The sequence below is a fragment of the Cryptomeria japonica genome, chromosome 6 (assembly GCF_030272615.1).
Source record: "Cryptomeria japonica chromosome 6, Sugi_1.0, whole genome shotgun sequence".
Taxonomy (NCBI): Eukaryota; Viridiplantae; Streptophyta; class Pinopsida; order Cupressales; family Cupressaceae; genus Cryptomeria; species Cryptomeria japonica.
This window is the reverse complement of record NC_081410.1, coordinates 474,675,878-474,690,171: the sequence shown is the minus strand read 5'-3', so window position 1 is coordinate 474,690,171 and position 14,294 is coordinate 474,675,878. Positions and strand designations below refer to the sequence as shown.

Here is a 14,294-nt window from a genome sequence, read left to right as displayed (position 1 = left end):
GTCCTAGGTTCGGGTCCTAGCTGGTCCATGTCTCAACATGGTATCAGAGCCAGGTCCAGGCTAGGAGCCCCAAGCACACAAGAGGTGTGGCTTAAGGGGGGTTGTTGGTGTTGGAAATAAGCCACACCCGGACTGACAATGGACTGATCCAAGAGGGGCCAGTAGCTCAGTGGTAGAGCACTCCAGCAGCATATGGAAGGTCCTAGGTTCAAGTCCTAGCTGGTCCATGTCTCAACACATTCAACTTTACTATTGGTTAACCTTGCCAGAAATCGTAATAACCCTACCTTGTCAGTCGGCCCTCTTATGAAGAAATATTTTCTTGGGCATGGCTAATAATAACTTTCGTTAGGTCGGCCCCTAATTAATTGTTTCTCCTATTACTTGGGTTGGCCTCCTATTTATTCCTATCACCCAGATTTAGTATTAAAAAAGGCTGTGATTTTAGATGCTGCAATAGAAGCTGTGATCATGTATTTATTTTACAGGGCCATGACAGTCTGCCCTTTGGGAAATTGCTTGTCCTCAAACAATGATAGTTTTAACCAAATCTCTATCAATGCGAGTGTCCCTAACCCACCCTTGAAGATTTGTAGTTCTAAAATAAGTTTTCTCTCATCAATTGTAATCGTAAAAACTGTTTTGATTGTTCCTATGGATATCTCTTTGAGATAAAGCAAGGGTGAACTTCACATATATTAAAAAAAGAATTAGAAACATGACACACATCTATGACCTTAAATGCAATGCTCTTTCCTAAATAGATTTTATATCTCTTTTGGTTCACTCTTGTTATTCTCATATTCTAGATCAACCAAAAATAGAAATCTCATGATGATAGGAATACATTTACAGGTTTACGAAATTCCTTCTTGGAGAAAATTCATAATAGTGCATGAATGTGTCATGATTGCAAATAAAACATGTATAGATAAAGCATCTACACATCTCTCACATCGAGTACAACCTGTTCAATCTAGTCAACCTTCCATATATCCTTTAGTGCATTGTGGTTGTAATTTAGTGACTTCATCTAAAGCTGCAAAGGCACAATTGGAGGCCTTTAAGACCAGAAGCCAATATTGTGCCCCAGAATTTTCCTCTTTGCCTATTTCATCTTCAACTTCTCTCTCACCAATCACATATTTGCCACCACAAATTAACCAATTTGATCAAACAGAAATTTTGACAACATTACCCTCATTCTCTTTTCTTTGGATGGGTTGTTCAATATCACTCATCCCTAAACTTTAATATAAAGTAATATAAAGGAATTCAAACAACTACCTCTATGTTAATGAAGCATTTAAGACTTGTTAACATCGAGAGTTTTGACATGGTGTTGCCAAGATGTTTTAGTCCAAATCACTCTTGGTGATGGGCTTTGGATTGTATATATACTTAAACAGTCTAAGCAATCAATTATCACTATCAATTCATCATATATTGGACAATGTGACTTTCATAGTTATTCAATGTAAACTTATAATATTTGATTTCTACTCTCATTGCTGGTATAAGAACACTCACACCTAAAGTAGTGCATATTTATAATAATTGTCACAAAAGTGTCTTATTTATCTACTTAAACAGCAAAACAACCCATGATCAAATGAAAGAATAATCAATGAAGAATTTGATTGGGAATAAATATAATCATCTCTAGTCTCAATTACTCATCATGGTCAATTTTGAGGACAGTTACTCATAGCCATTTTCCAGACTGTTGCCAATGATGATCTCTATGGCTAATTGTGATCAATGGAAAGTGATTGTTTGTAATCAAGTCTAGATGCATGCTTCTTCATTTTATAAATTTATACCCTATATGCACATGATTAATCAGTTAAACAATGTTATTGAAAAATGTAAGAGGAAAACCCAGTCATCTTGCAAAAATTACAAAATTAAGTGAAACGGATAATTAAACTTATCATACTGAAGGAATTAAACTTACTTCCTTTTTGTCATGAGGTAGCAAGAAAGGATCCCTAACACTCAAACCAGCTGCAACTGTAAGGATGGGATCCAAGCAATGGAGAAGTGTACCCATGATAATCATCTTACCCAACTTAGGCTCCACAGGAAGCATTGATAAGTGGCGTCCTGCAAAATTCAAAGACATGCCATAATGCCACAGTAGATTAAGGGATCCTTGACAAGCAACAAGGTTGGTATCCACCCTGACAGGCATTTTGAAAACAATCGCAATTGATAAAGTTCACTTAGAATGCTTCTAGATGTTTAAAATCGTTAGAATTTTCAAAATTAATTATACATACCAAGAATAGTTAAGTTTTCCTTGTCATCAAGAGCTCCAATAGTCTTCAAATATTCAACTGCATTTTGAACCTAGAATAAAGATAAGATAAATTGAGTATGTAGAAAAAAATGAGATTTACAAGGAACTCAACAGATAAGAAGCAGGTTGCTCTAACAAAAGCAAGAAAAAATATTCATGGTTTACACTTTTTGTCTAGTCCAAGATCTCTTAGGCATTTTTTATTTTGTTTTGTGAACTTCTTACATACCGAAAGAGGCTCCGGTGGCTGTAAAGCTCTTGACAAGAATTCTACAATGCTTCCAAGCTGCAAGCTTTTAATTTGCAAACAAAGAGATTGTAAAGGTGTTCTCAGAAGCTCAGGTAACTGATACTCTTCTAAAGCATCATATACACATCCTGGATAAAGATGATAGCATTCACCTGGTTGAACACGACCAGCTCGGCCTCTCCTCTACAGATAAGATAAAAAAATGTTTGTAAACAGACATGTGAAAGATTAAAAACAAGTTGAAAAGGATTAATTAGACAAAAATAATTTGTAGTCGGATAATAAACACATCTGAAACATCAATTCCTTTCTGCTGTCAATACAACCTTTCTAAGTGTGTAGTTTATTGACATTTTGATTTTAACTTTTCTACAATCAAACACAAATTAATAACACTTTACTTTTAGATTTTCTACAATAAAAAACAAATGAAACACTTATAGATACTAATCCTACAATTCAAAGTTGGGAAATAAGGTGTCATAGGTGGTATTTATCTTTTCCAAATCAGCAGAAAATCTACAAGCTAGGCCCTTTGTCAAAACAGACTTCGAGAAATAACATGCATTTTTAATCCACACCAATCAATTCAGACTTTAAATTTCCATAATATGCAGATTAATTCACTTGCTGTTGAATAACAATAAAGTTAAAACCTAGTTCAAGAAAAGCACCAAACTATAAAGTCTATCTCATATTTGCTTGGAAAGACACTTAAATTGACAAATATACTATAAGATTAATGTTCTTCTAATGGACAGGACTACTTGTTTAGTGAAAGGATTAAGCCATACTCCCTTTAATGATCATCCATGTCAAGGGAGAAGATAAACTTAGCATGGGAAGAAGGCAGGCAATATTTGTCACTGGAAAACATGGCCTAAATTGTTCAAGACTTACAACAACAATCAACAATCAACTAAAAATTAAATAGATAGTTATGAGAGTTCAAAAATGAGGCAAGACCTTGAATGTGGGAATGAAAAACATCATAATATCGGAATACATTATAACGGATGTTCATTTTGAGTTTGTAAAGTTCAGGGCTAAAACACTACACTGTTCTTATCAGGTGCCCATATTCAAAGGAGGACTTGTAAAGAAACACACTATAAATATTTAAGTGCACAAAGCTTAGTCAAATTCAACAACGAAGCAAACCATAAGCCAAGTGCTGAAAAAGTCCTTGCACAAAATGGCCCTTTGACCATAAACATTATCTTACCTTTGACAATTTGCAATTGCTTACCATGCCCATCTATTCATAGCGATATTTGTCTGTATTATTTACACCCGAGAACAAGAACTTCTGGAGCATTGAACCTACTTATGAAGTTATAGATTAACCTTATTTCTAACTTCTTTTGCATTCCATGCCCTTGATATAGAGTTACCTCAATTTGAAACAGGATCCTGATTACCTCATGAAAAACAGTTTTAGTGTTTTCTAATCCCTTTTCTTTGTTCACCAGCAAGGCAACACTAATAAAATTTATTATACATTCAATTAAATGATGATGGATGATCAAAACAAAGCCATATCATTCAAACCACTTGAGCTCTGATACAATATAGGGCAATGCCTCAAATACACTCTAATTAAAATTGTGATATATCATACTTGCCGGGCAGAAGCTTTTGATATCCAAGAAGGAAGTAGGCAAGGAGTATTGTTCAACGCATCATAAGAAGTTTCTTTGGCTTTCCCACAGTCAACGACAAAAACAACATCATTGATGGTAATGCTTGTCTCTGCCATGTTTGTCGCAAGTACTATTTTTCGGATATCATGGGGCGGCTTTTCAAAAATTAATTTCTGCAACATAGCATTAAATTATCCTGAGTTCTGAGAAATTACACAACAAACATTATATAATAAAATATGCTAAAACTTTTTGGCCATTGCTAGATGCAATGATCATAAAATATCATGTATGTCTGACAAAAATTAATAAATCTACAAATTACTTTCATCATAGGTATTGACATTTCACAAGGTACAAGAACTGCAGTGTCAGCATTTGACACAACACCATCTCATATTAATGAGTCTATGCAAGCTAATGATAGATTCACAATCAAGTCGATCTTTAAATTTTGAAGTTTAAAAAAACATACAAGTTTAACATTTGAAAATGCGTCATTAGAAGAAACAAGACTGGCATGAGAAAGTTTTATATACGAGAAAACTTGTGCTCAAGTTAAACAGTTTTTTGGGAAATGAAAGCACATTCCAAATTTGCTTCCTCATAAGATATTGAAATTAAAGATACCTGCTCTGAACTAGCCATTGATCCATGGCATGCAAGCAGCAGAACCCTGGTTGGATCTCCTAGAAGAGGATGTGAAATGAGTTGGTTCTTTAAAGAATTAATATCATCCCATCCTGTCATAAACACCAATACGGCACCTGCTCTTTCATTTCTACAAATATGACATAAGACCGCTTCTATGAGATTGAAGCCTATGCAATCAGGATTCCAACAAGCCAAAGAATTGCGTGTAGTGGAACTATGCTGGTCAAAGTTAGCATTTGCAACAGCATCCTGAACAGAAATTTCAAATAGCATATGAGTAAGAATCATACAAAATTGAATTGTCTGTATATAAGATGCATGACCAACTCAAAATTTAAATGTCATGAGACTGCACCTCAACAAGGGCAGCAAGCTGAGTCTTCCGCTTCCGAAGTGCTTGTCTCTGCATTTTCCATGCTTGGTCTTGTCCATAATCATCCAATTGGTTAGATTGTGTAAGTTTATAACCTATCTTCTCTACTATATTTTCCAGATAATACTCTCTCACTGGATGTGTAAAACCCTGCATGTGAGGAATCATAGGAAATATTATTAGACATAGATGTCATAATCAAAATTAATGGAAAATATTGAAGTACATACAAATAACTGAAAAAAAGATGTTAAGTTGATGCAAAATTTAAAAAAAGAATGACTAAGACATCCATAATTAAGCCCCACAACTAATGAGGTTAACAGTTGCTAATTCCTTGCCATCCCCAATCCAAGGTACAACTAAAGGTAGTGAACATAGGACAAAACTAAAGGTCCTTTACAAAAACTCAATGGGAAGGTCATTTTTTAAAAGAATATGTTGTTTTCAACAGAAATGGAAGAATGCTCTGTCTGATCATGTTCTCAAGTATAAAGATCTAAGAGAGCAAATGTCTGATATTGATAACAAAAATAATGAAGACGCAGTGTTGTAACTCTCGGCAGTTTAACACCCTTGATTGAGGATTTGCCTTTAGTAACTGCTTTAATTACTACATCTGATTCTTCAACTGTTGACATAAGCTTAACAAGTTCTGAAGCTTTTTTAGCACAAGGAAAAATAGAAACAACAATTCAGAGAAAATGGCAGAAGGCATGCATCATTCCTCTGTTACAAGTTTGAAGAAAAATGACAAAAAAGATTTTTGAACATTACACAGGTACTACATCTTCAAGTAGAGCTCTAGAATTAATGCAAAATATTTTACCATAGAAGAATGTGTCACCTTAAAAAGGATTGTAGAGTTAGTAATATAAAAAGGACAACTTAGCATTGTTAGGTGTAACAGGAATGAAGGTAAACTGCTATAGGACTTTGTTTTGTCGCTTATCAAGATGAAAACAATGTCCTGACTCCTGGGTAAAGATTGGTGCTTCGACTCAAGTGCATGCAAATATATGACTAACAAATAACATGTCTCATTCTGAAGCCTTGATTAAATCAAAAACAAATATTCAGGGTGATGGAAGAGCACGAAGTCTTCAAGAAATGTCCAGCAAACAACAAGATGATCTTCTTTCAACATGTTCATTTATTCCAAGTTTATACATCTGACTCCTATCAATCGAATAGCTCCATCAAGGAAGGGTCATTGCTTCATCAAGGAATAGCTGAATGAGTCCAATATTAAATAAGGAAAAAAGATAGGTAAGTTCATTAACAGAAATAGGATGACAAAAATATTGATCGATTCTATGAAGGATGAGAATAAAAAAGAAGGTTATTATAAGAAAAATATGAAGAGAATAAAGAGTCTTTTAGAAAAATCATTTGGTGATGTGATATTAGGACAATATCACCAACTTAATCTTCCTCCTCCTCAAGTCAAGTACCCTGTACTTTGAGACTCGGTGCACAATCCCAGTGTGAACTAGGCCCATTTCCTTGAATGCAACACGAAGGCTGGATTGTTGTAAAAATTATGGAACTTTGTGTACCAACCCTTGTCATCAGCATCTGCTAAAGTAGGCTCATTTTTTTCTATAAGACCTTGAAATATATAAAACAATGTTTTTTTTAAATCTTATGGTTAAGGATGTCATCAATAAGTGTTCCTTTGCATTTAATCTAATCCTTCCCATCAAAATCTCGGTTCGCATCATCCATTGCCTGTACCTTTGCACCCATGAGAATGAGTTTACAGGCTGTTTATTCAGTGCCATGCACACAACTTAGCACCTGAATGACTTTATGACTCTATCTTCATGATGCTCCACAAGATGCCAGCTTGTTCCAAAATATTTGGAGCAATTTCGGCCTGCCACTCACTATCATTTCAAATCACAACTCATACATCTTATTCACTTTTGGTGGTCAATGTAAAAGCTTCTTTAATGCCACTTACCTTCATGTTGTTTTATCCAGACACTGATGGTGAGAATGAGGTTTTTATCATGCCTGATCCCATGCTCTCTACATTTATCAACTGAATAAGAAGCCAGACAATTGTCTATACATCATTCAATACAGTGAACACTGGACACCCGTATCTCAATTACAGATTCTCCTCCCACTCTGTTATTGCTTCCTACCTTTGGCTACTTATAAGATTTAAGTTACTCTGTGAGTTCCAAATACAACTCATCAAGAGGAGAAAATGACATTTTTTTGCTTTCAGTGAGATTTGAATAATCTTCATACCATAATTCAGGACATTTTCTAGCAAAATCAAGCAAAGCTCTAGTCACTCAATTACTTTTGTCAAGTACCTCATACTTTCCAAGTTGGCAATCATGTTCAGCTTTACTTGTATAAACAAAGGTTTTCCAGCAAACAAAATCACAGTTGAAGCTTGTCAAATATGGGCTGTACATTTTTCGCCAAGCAATCTGGCCCAAAGCTTTTGGATTAGATTGTCCAGCTCAAATTGGCATCCGTGATGCTGTCAGTGTATGCCTTCTCAAATTGTACATGTCATCTCACTTGAAGAAATAAGGTTCCACTTATCTTAAGGATACCATTCTGTATTTCAGCAACCATCGGTTCAGAATACTTTGCTCAATATTAAAACTCCCATTACTCAAAGAAAAAAACCATTAATTATCCGGTTGGACACAATACCCCAGGACACAGACAAGAAGGTTTTCCATTATCAGTTTAAAGGAAAAGTTTCCTCATCTAATCAAGTTAGGAAAAAAAAATTATAGTCAAAGACAAAACATTGAGAGCTACTCTCATAGCAATCTCCCCTGGTAAATTCCAAATATCTAATCCATTGGAGCCTTTCTGAGATTCCATATAAACTAGCATAAATGTGCCCATGCATGCCTAGACATTGACTTCACTCAGACAACACTCATCCTCATCCTTTATGAATCTATATAACCTACACTAATAAAGGGTGTAAATCATTCATTTCAGTGGATAATTTTTTATTGTTTGTACTGCTTATTTTCTAATGTTCATGTGAAAACCTGTCAAACTATTATGTTAAAAAATTACTCATTAGTTGTGGGCTTTCTCTTCCCAATCAGGTGGCATGAATAACTTGGAGACATTTAGTGAACTCAGTAAATAAGAGTTGAGTATGTATGTCACCATTTTTCTGTTCTTCTATCATGTCTTCCATCAAAAATTTACGATGCATTTTAACAAACATGCATAATTTATTTGCTTACAGAATTTTGCAAAAACCTCATGTACTATTTTGTGAGCAAAGGTTAACTCATTATGTATCTTCCATAGCCAAAACTAACAAATCTGCCTGTGCAAAAGACATTTCCTACAAAGCTTACCAGAGAATTATTTTTTCTGTTTGAATGCACATAATTTGAAAGTTGTAATTCTCTAAGTAAGTTTATTTGAACTTTAGTAGTGATTTTGAAGATTTAACATACAAATGTTTCATCATTAATCAAGTTAATTCATATCATTTAAGTCAAAACTACTGCACACATTGCAATGTTTACTCTCCTTAATGGAAAATTTTCTTGCAGTGGAATGAGGTTCACACAGGAATTCAAATTGCTATTAAGCTTTAATGACCTGCATTTAGTGTATAAGTTGTAAATACCAATAGAATTGTAGATTATAATTAATCTGTTAGGTTGCTGAACCATGATATAGTGGTAAATTGGAGTGCTTTTGGGCACTTTGAGTCATAAGCCAGATTTAATGAGGTTCACACAGGAATTCAAATTGCTATTAAGCTTTAATGACCTGCATTTAGTGTATAAGTTGTAAATACCAATAGAATTGTAGATTATAATTAATCTGTTAGGTTGCTGAACCATGATATAGTGGTAAATTGGAGTGCTTTTGGGCACTTTGAGTCATAAGCCAGATTTAAATCTGGAAGGCATTCTTCCTCTATGTACCCTCTTCACTTTTCAGAAATGGTTAACCTAGCCAAAAAAATCAAAGAAATCATTATGATATTTTCTATGCACATTTGTGAAGACTTGCTTCAGGTCTAAGACACTGTTCTGTATACATGATTATTCAACACCCATCTTCAACTACAACTTGCACAGCACGCACTTCTTCAGTCTCCAACACCTAATGAGATAGTTCATAAAATTCTACAATACAATGAAGAAACTGCATAATTATACCGTGCACCTATAACTTACTGGTATATGGATTGTAGGTGCTCCACCAAAGTAAGTTGAAAACAGTTCTGCATTAAGGGTTGCACTCATCAATATTAACTTGAGGTCTGGTCGCCGAGGGAGAAGGCCCTTTAATACAATCAGAAGAAAATCTGCAATGTAAACCTATCATAAACATCTGCATTCAAGGCATATCACAAATTACCTTATTGCAATGGATGGACCATACAAAAGACATCGATACCTTCATTCATGCCACGCTCATGTATTTCATCAATAACTACATGACTTACACCATCTAATTCAGCATCGAGAAGCAATCTTCTCAACAAAATACCAGTTGTACAAAAAAGCAAGCGTGTATTCCTCCCCTTCATGCCCTCTAAGCGAACCTTGTAACCTACCTGACATGTTAGTTGATCTAGTTAGAATATTCTCTAACACAAAACACCTAACCAATCTTACTGAAAATGCTTATTTCACAAGTACTGAATGACACAACAAAATCTCAAAATATTAGGAAAGTTAACCATAAGGGAAGAGATTTACAAACAGCAGAAACTCACCGATTCACCCAGTGTTTCGCCTCTCTCCGCAGCAACTCTTTCAGAAACAGACATGGCAGATATGCGTCTAGGTTGTGTACAGATGATGCTACACATTGCCCCACGGCCAGACTCTATTTCAGTTTCCAAAATGTACTGAGGAAGCTGTGTTGTTTTACCACAGCCAGTCTCACCTGATACAACTACTACCTGAAAAGGCAGAATAAGTTCAATGAATTTTATAAATAGCATCTGCAGAAATCAAGCACAAGCTGCCATGTAACATACTCAACTAGAAGCTAAAATAAATTTAAACCTTCCATTTATTACCAAGCATCATTATTTAATGGTTTGTCCCATAAAGGTGTACAAAACAAATGTTCTGATTTAGCCTCCCTTAAAAGTACAAAATTAAAAACCAATTGAATAAATCAATCAAGTCTAGCCTATCATCATCAAATGAAATTAAAAAGAAAATATGAACTTAAAATATCAAGATGCCATTGTTACATGTAATACATCATGGACTTTAGTTTCAAATTCAGAAGCTTTATTCTTTAGTATTTGCAAAGAATATTGGTGTTTGTGTCACAGAACAATTTCTAATCACGAAAAAGCTTTAACATTTAGCCATAACAAAGGAAGCCACTATGATAGCAAATAAATGATACTTACATGGGATTTATCTAACTGCAGAAGACAAATAATTTGATGATCCACAGAAGCCATATAAACCAGATCAGAGCTTTTGGGAGCTATAAAGGCTTGAGGAACCAGTATGGAATCTGGATACCTAGCTTAGCTAGCTACATTTCACATGACTGGAATATGCACCACACAAAAAATAAATAACTGGTGCAAATTAACTTTATTTGATAGATTTGGTAAACTGAAAGAAAGTCATCATATTATTCTTCCACCTTTTTTGGCATCGAAGATAAGTTTCTGGGGACGAAAATAGTGATTTCCATTCCTCTTAGATTCTTCTTACATCTTAAAGAGGATAATCCGCATTACGACGTGAATATCTTAATTCAAAAGGAATTTTCTTAGTTCAATAGAGCTTCAGTGATAGATTTTGAGATACATAAATTTCAATGCCAACAAGCATTCTCATCAAATCAAGAGAATGATGCATAATATACTCATTTTGCATTATGCAAGCAGATTTATACGCTATTAGGAAAAAATCAGATTTTGATGACCTTCCCACATCAATGACCTAGCACACATCTGTAGAGCTTAGATACTTTTATCACCGCAACAAAATTGTGCATTTGTTCGATGTTGATTATTTGGTACGTTTGCCACTACATTTTAGTTGCATATACATGCATTGAGTGAAGTATCACATATGCCCTCCTTAAGATTAGCCATAAAACATCTTCAACTAGTTTCATCATCATCCAGAAGACCTAAAACTCACTAAGAGGATTAGTTTATTTTTGTGCCTCATTAGTCAACTTTGATAATGACACAAGTTCAAGTGATGAAAGCTACACTTTGACAACAATGTACCCTCAAAGAGGTTCTCTTATTTCCCTATCCACCTAGATTGTGGTTTTATCTAGAGAACCTTCGGGGTCAAGCAAGGGTGGCCATTCTGTAATGTCCCAATCCAAAACAATAATGCAAGTCCAATTCTTAACCTTCCACAAACATTTATTATTTGAATAACAACATTCAGGCCCTATTATATAATCACACCATAGACAACCCAAATTGAAATTAGTCAAATTACTGTTTATGTAACAGCAATATCATTACCTTTCAAAGTTTCAAACAACAAATGACAAAATAACTCCCAATCTTCTAATAGTTATTATTATGAAAAGCAAATAACAAGTCTAAATCTCAATACTTTTCTTGTTACAATAATTGTTGCATTAAATTCAAATACTTCTGCAATATCAGTAACTACAACAGCAATGGAAAATCACATCAATGCAATGCAGCTGGAGTCCATGTCCAATGAAGCTCAAATACGAACTCTATATGAGATCGTCTTCTGAAATCACTAGGATTTTTGTCCTAGGATTCCCATACTCAAACATAAGTGCTCAAAACAGATTCTGAAAGGAATTTGCTGTATTATAGATAGTGATCCTGGATGAAAACATTCTCTTTTATATCCTTGACAAATAAAACAGGTTGGCCACCATGTACACCCACAACTTCAAACTTTAACACTCATCATGGGTGTGAAAGATTCCATTTTGGAAGTGACGGCACAAAAAATAGACTACTAGGAAAAATACAACGCATGCTAGGAAGTTTGGAGGGAAACAAAAACATAGGAAGAAATATTAGGGATCGAGGCTTGACCATATATAAGTCTCAAGCTATAGGACTAGACATCGAGGGTTGGGCAATGGCCATGCTACTAAGGGAAAGCTCGAAAGTTTGACAAAAAGAAGGGAAGACCAGACATGGAAGAAAAAGCATACTCAAAAAGGTGAAAACACACAGCAAACAGAAAAAGAAAGACTAGAAACGCAACATGACAACTTTGCCTCATGTAATGTCCCCTTTTTGTAAATGCCCTAGTTTTTGTCATAAAATCACAATTCCAAGTAATACAAGAAATGAAATAGAGTTAGAGATATCATTTACGAATTAAATTGTTGAGTAAGATAGATCCTAGTTGAGACCCTGCAATCATATTAGAAAATTATTGAAAGCATAATCCATAAAATAGGTCTTTCCTACTAGGGTTAGGAACATTATCTAGTTCATTAATGGAGTTCAACCATAGAGTGTTAGGATAAGGAGGCATGATAGGGTGCTCGAATCAATCCTCCACCATCTCATATGAGGGGGTGTACCTAGTGAGGAATCCTATAGCAATTCTCCCTTTCCTTGCCACCCTTATTCTCCTCCCTATGATTGGGACTTCATAACCCATTAGTCAACCATGGTGGAGGTTTGAGGCGGAACTACAATAGGGTGTCTAGAACACCCTTCCCTTCTAAGCCCAAGGGCGGGGCACTCCTTGCATCCCCTTGGCCTCATGCGACTATCAATCATCCACCACGAGGTGGTATGCTTAGAAGAGAACCTCATAACTGTTTTCCCTCCTTGTATTCCATCACTATCCTTCCCATGATTGGTTGCAGCATTTTGACAATTGAATTTAGAGTCTAAACATTGCACCTTACTGCCTATATTAATTTATTAAAGATTATACATCCAAATTATCATTATACACACATATTATAACCTTATATCAAGTATAGATATCAAGCACATATATACATGCATACCACAATAAATAATAATGCTATAGCCTGCAATAAATTATTTTCTCATCAGGGATGACCCCACAACGCAACGGTTAGCTGCAAGCCTCCTACATGGGAGGTCTTGGGTTTGAGTCTACTTGAGGCCCATGTGTCCCACACATAGGCAATGGAGAGATAAGGTGATGCATGGGCGTAGAAGACAAGACAACACAAGGAGATATAAGGGTGTCATTGCCAAACAAATATGAGGTTGAGGCCCCTCAAAAATGTGGTCTCACTGGTTCATAGCTCCAGTCAAAAGCGATTCAGCTTTGGCCTATTACCAAGCAAAAAAAAATAATAATAATAATAATTTTCTCTGATCTAATCTTTATGCCGGACTGCAGGTGTAATCAGAATCAATCTGCTCCTTATGGATCTCGATGCCTTTTTCAGTTGTTATTCCCTTGATGTCCCTTCCCCAATGGGAGACTCTCCTCTTATATCCCTCAAGGGACACGTAGGTGTGTGACTTTTACCAAGGGCCCTTTGTTCTTGAAAGGAGATGTCTCCTCCAAATGGTCACAGCCCTAAACAATACTCAGTCGGCCTTATTTAAATATATTTTATATTATTTTATTTTATTTTCTTATTTCCAAGGGTGGCACTCCACATAGACAGGTTGGCTCCCTTTAAAAAATGTTAATAATTAAAACATTCCTTATTTTAGTCAGCCCTTACCCTAGTCGGCCCTATTTATTTGCTACTATTAAAATAATGACGTATGTTTCTCTAATGGTCATCTTAGTCTAAGTCATTTAGTTTCTTTTTAGAATGTTTTCTTTTGTGTTTCTATCCTCGATCATTTCCCTTATGGAAAGATCGTCTTGTAAACTCTCTTTATAAGGAGCCTTTCATCTCCTTTTGTAATGATCAAAAGACAAAGAGTATTCCAAGGTAAATGTGCTAATGGAGGATATGAAGCAAACTTGGATGAGGATAGGTTGATCTATCGTGATAGATTGGTGGACTGATGTTAGAAATCGGCCACTCATCAATATCATTGTCACAACCCCTACTGGTTCTTATTTTCTTAGAGTCGTGGATTATTAAGGGAAGCATAAGAATACATAC

General features: G+C 35.2%; 1 protein-coding gene across 1 annotated transcript in view; it reads right to left on the bottom strand.

Annotated features, from left to right (window-relative positions):
* Positions 1–14,294, bottom strand: part of LOC131050974 (DExH-box ATP-dependent RNA helicase DExH3) — a 70,521-nt gene that overhangs the window by 13,224 nt on the left and 43,003 nt on the right. The window contains exons 6-14 of the mRNA XM_057985296.2: positions 9,961–10,149; positions 9,639–9,798; positions 9,416–9,546; positions 5,205–5,372; positions 4,826–5,098; positions 4,174–4,368; positions 2,532–2,735; positions 2,283–2,352; positions 1,958–2,106 (exon numbers count right to left, since the gene is read on the bottom strand). Coding sequence (XP_057841279.2) covers positions 1,958–2,106; positions 2,283–2,352; positions 2,532–2,735; positions 4,174–4,368; positions 4,826–5,098; positions 5,205–5,372; positions 9,416–9,546; positions 9,639–9,798; positions 9,961–10,149 — 1,539 coding nt within the window. The remainder of the gene's footprint in view (positions 1–1,957; positions 2,107–2,282; positions 2,353–2,531; positions 2,736–4,173; positions 4,369–4,825; positions 5,099–5,204; positions 5,373–9,415; positions 9,547–9,638; positions 9,799–9,960; positions 10,150–14,294) is intronic.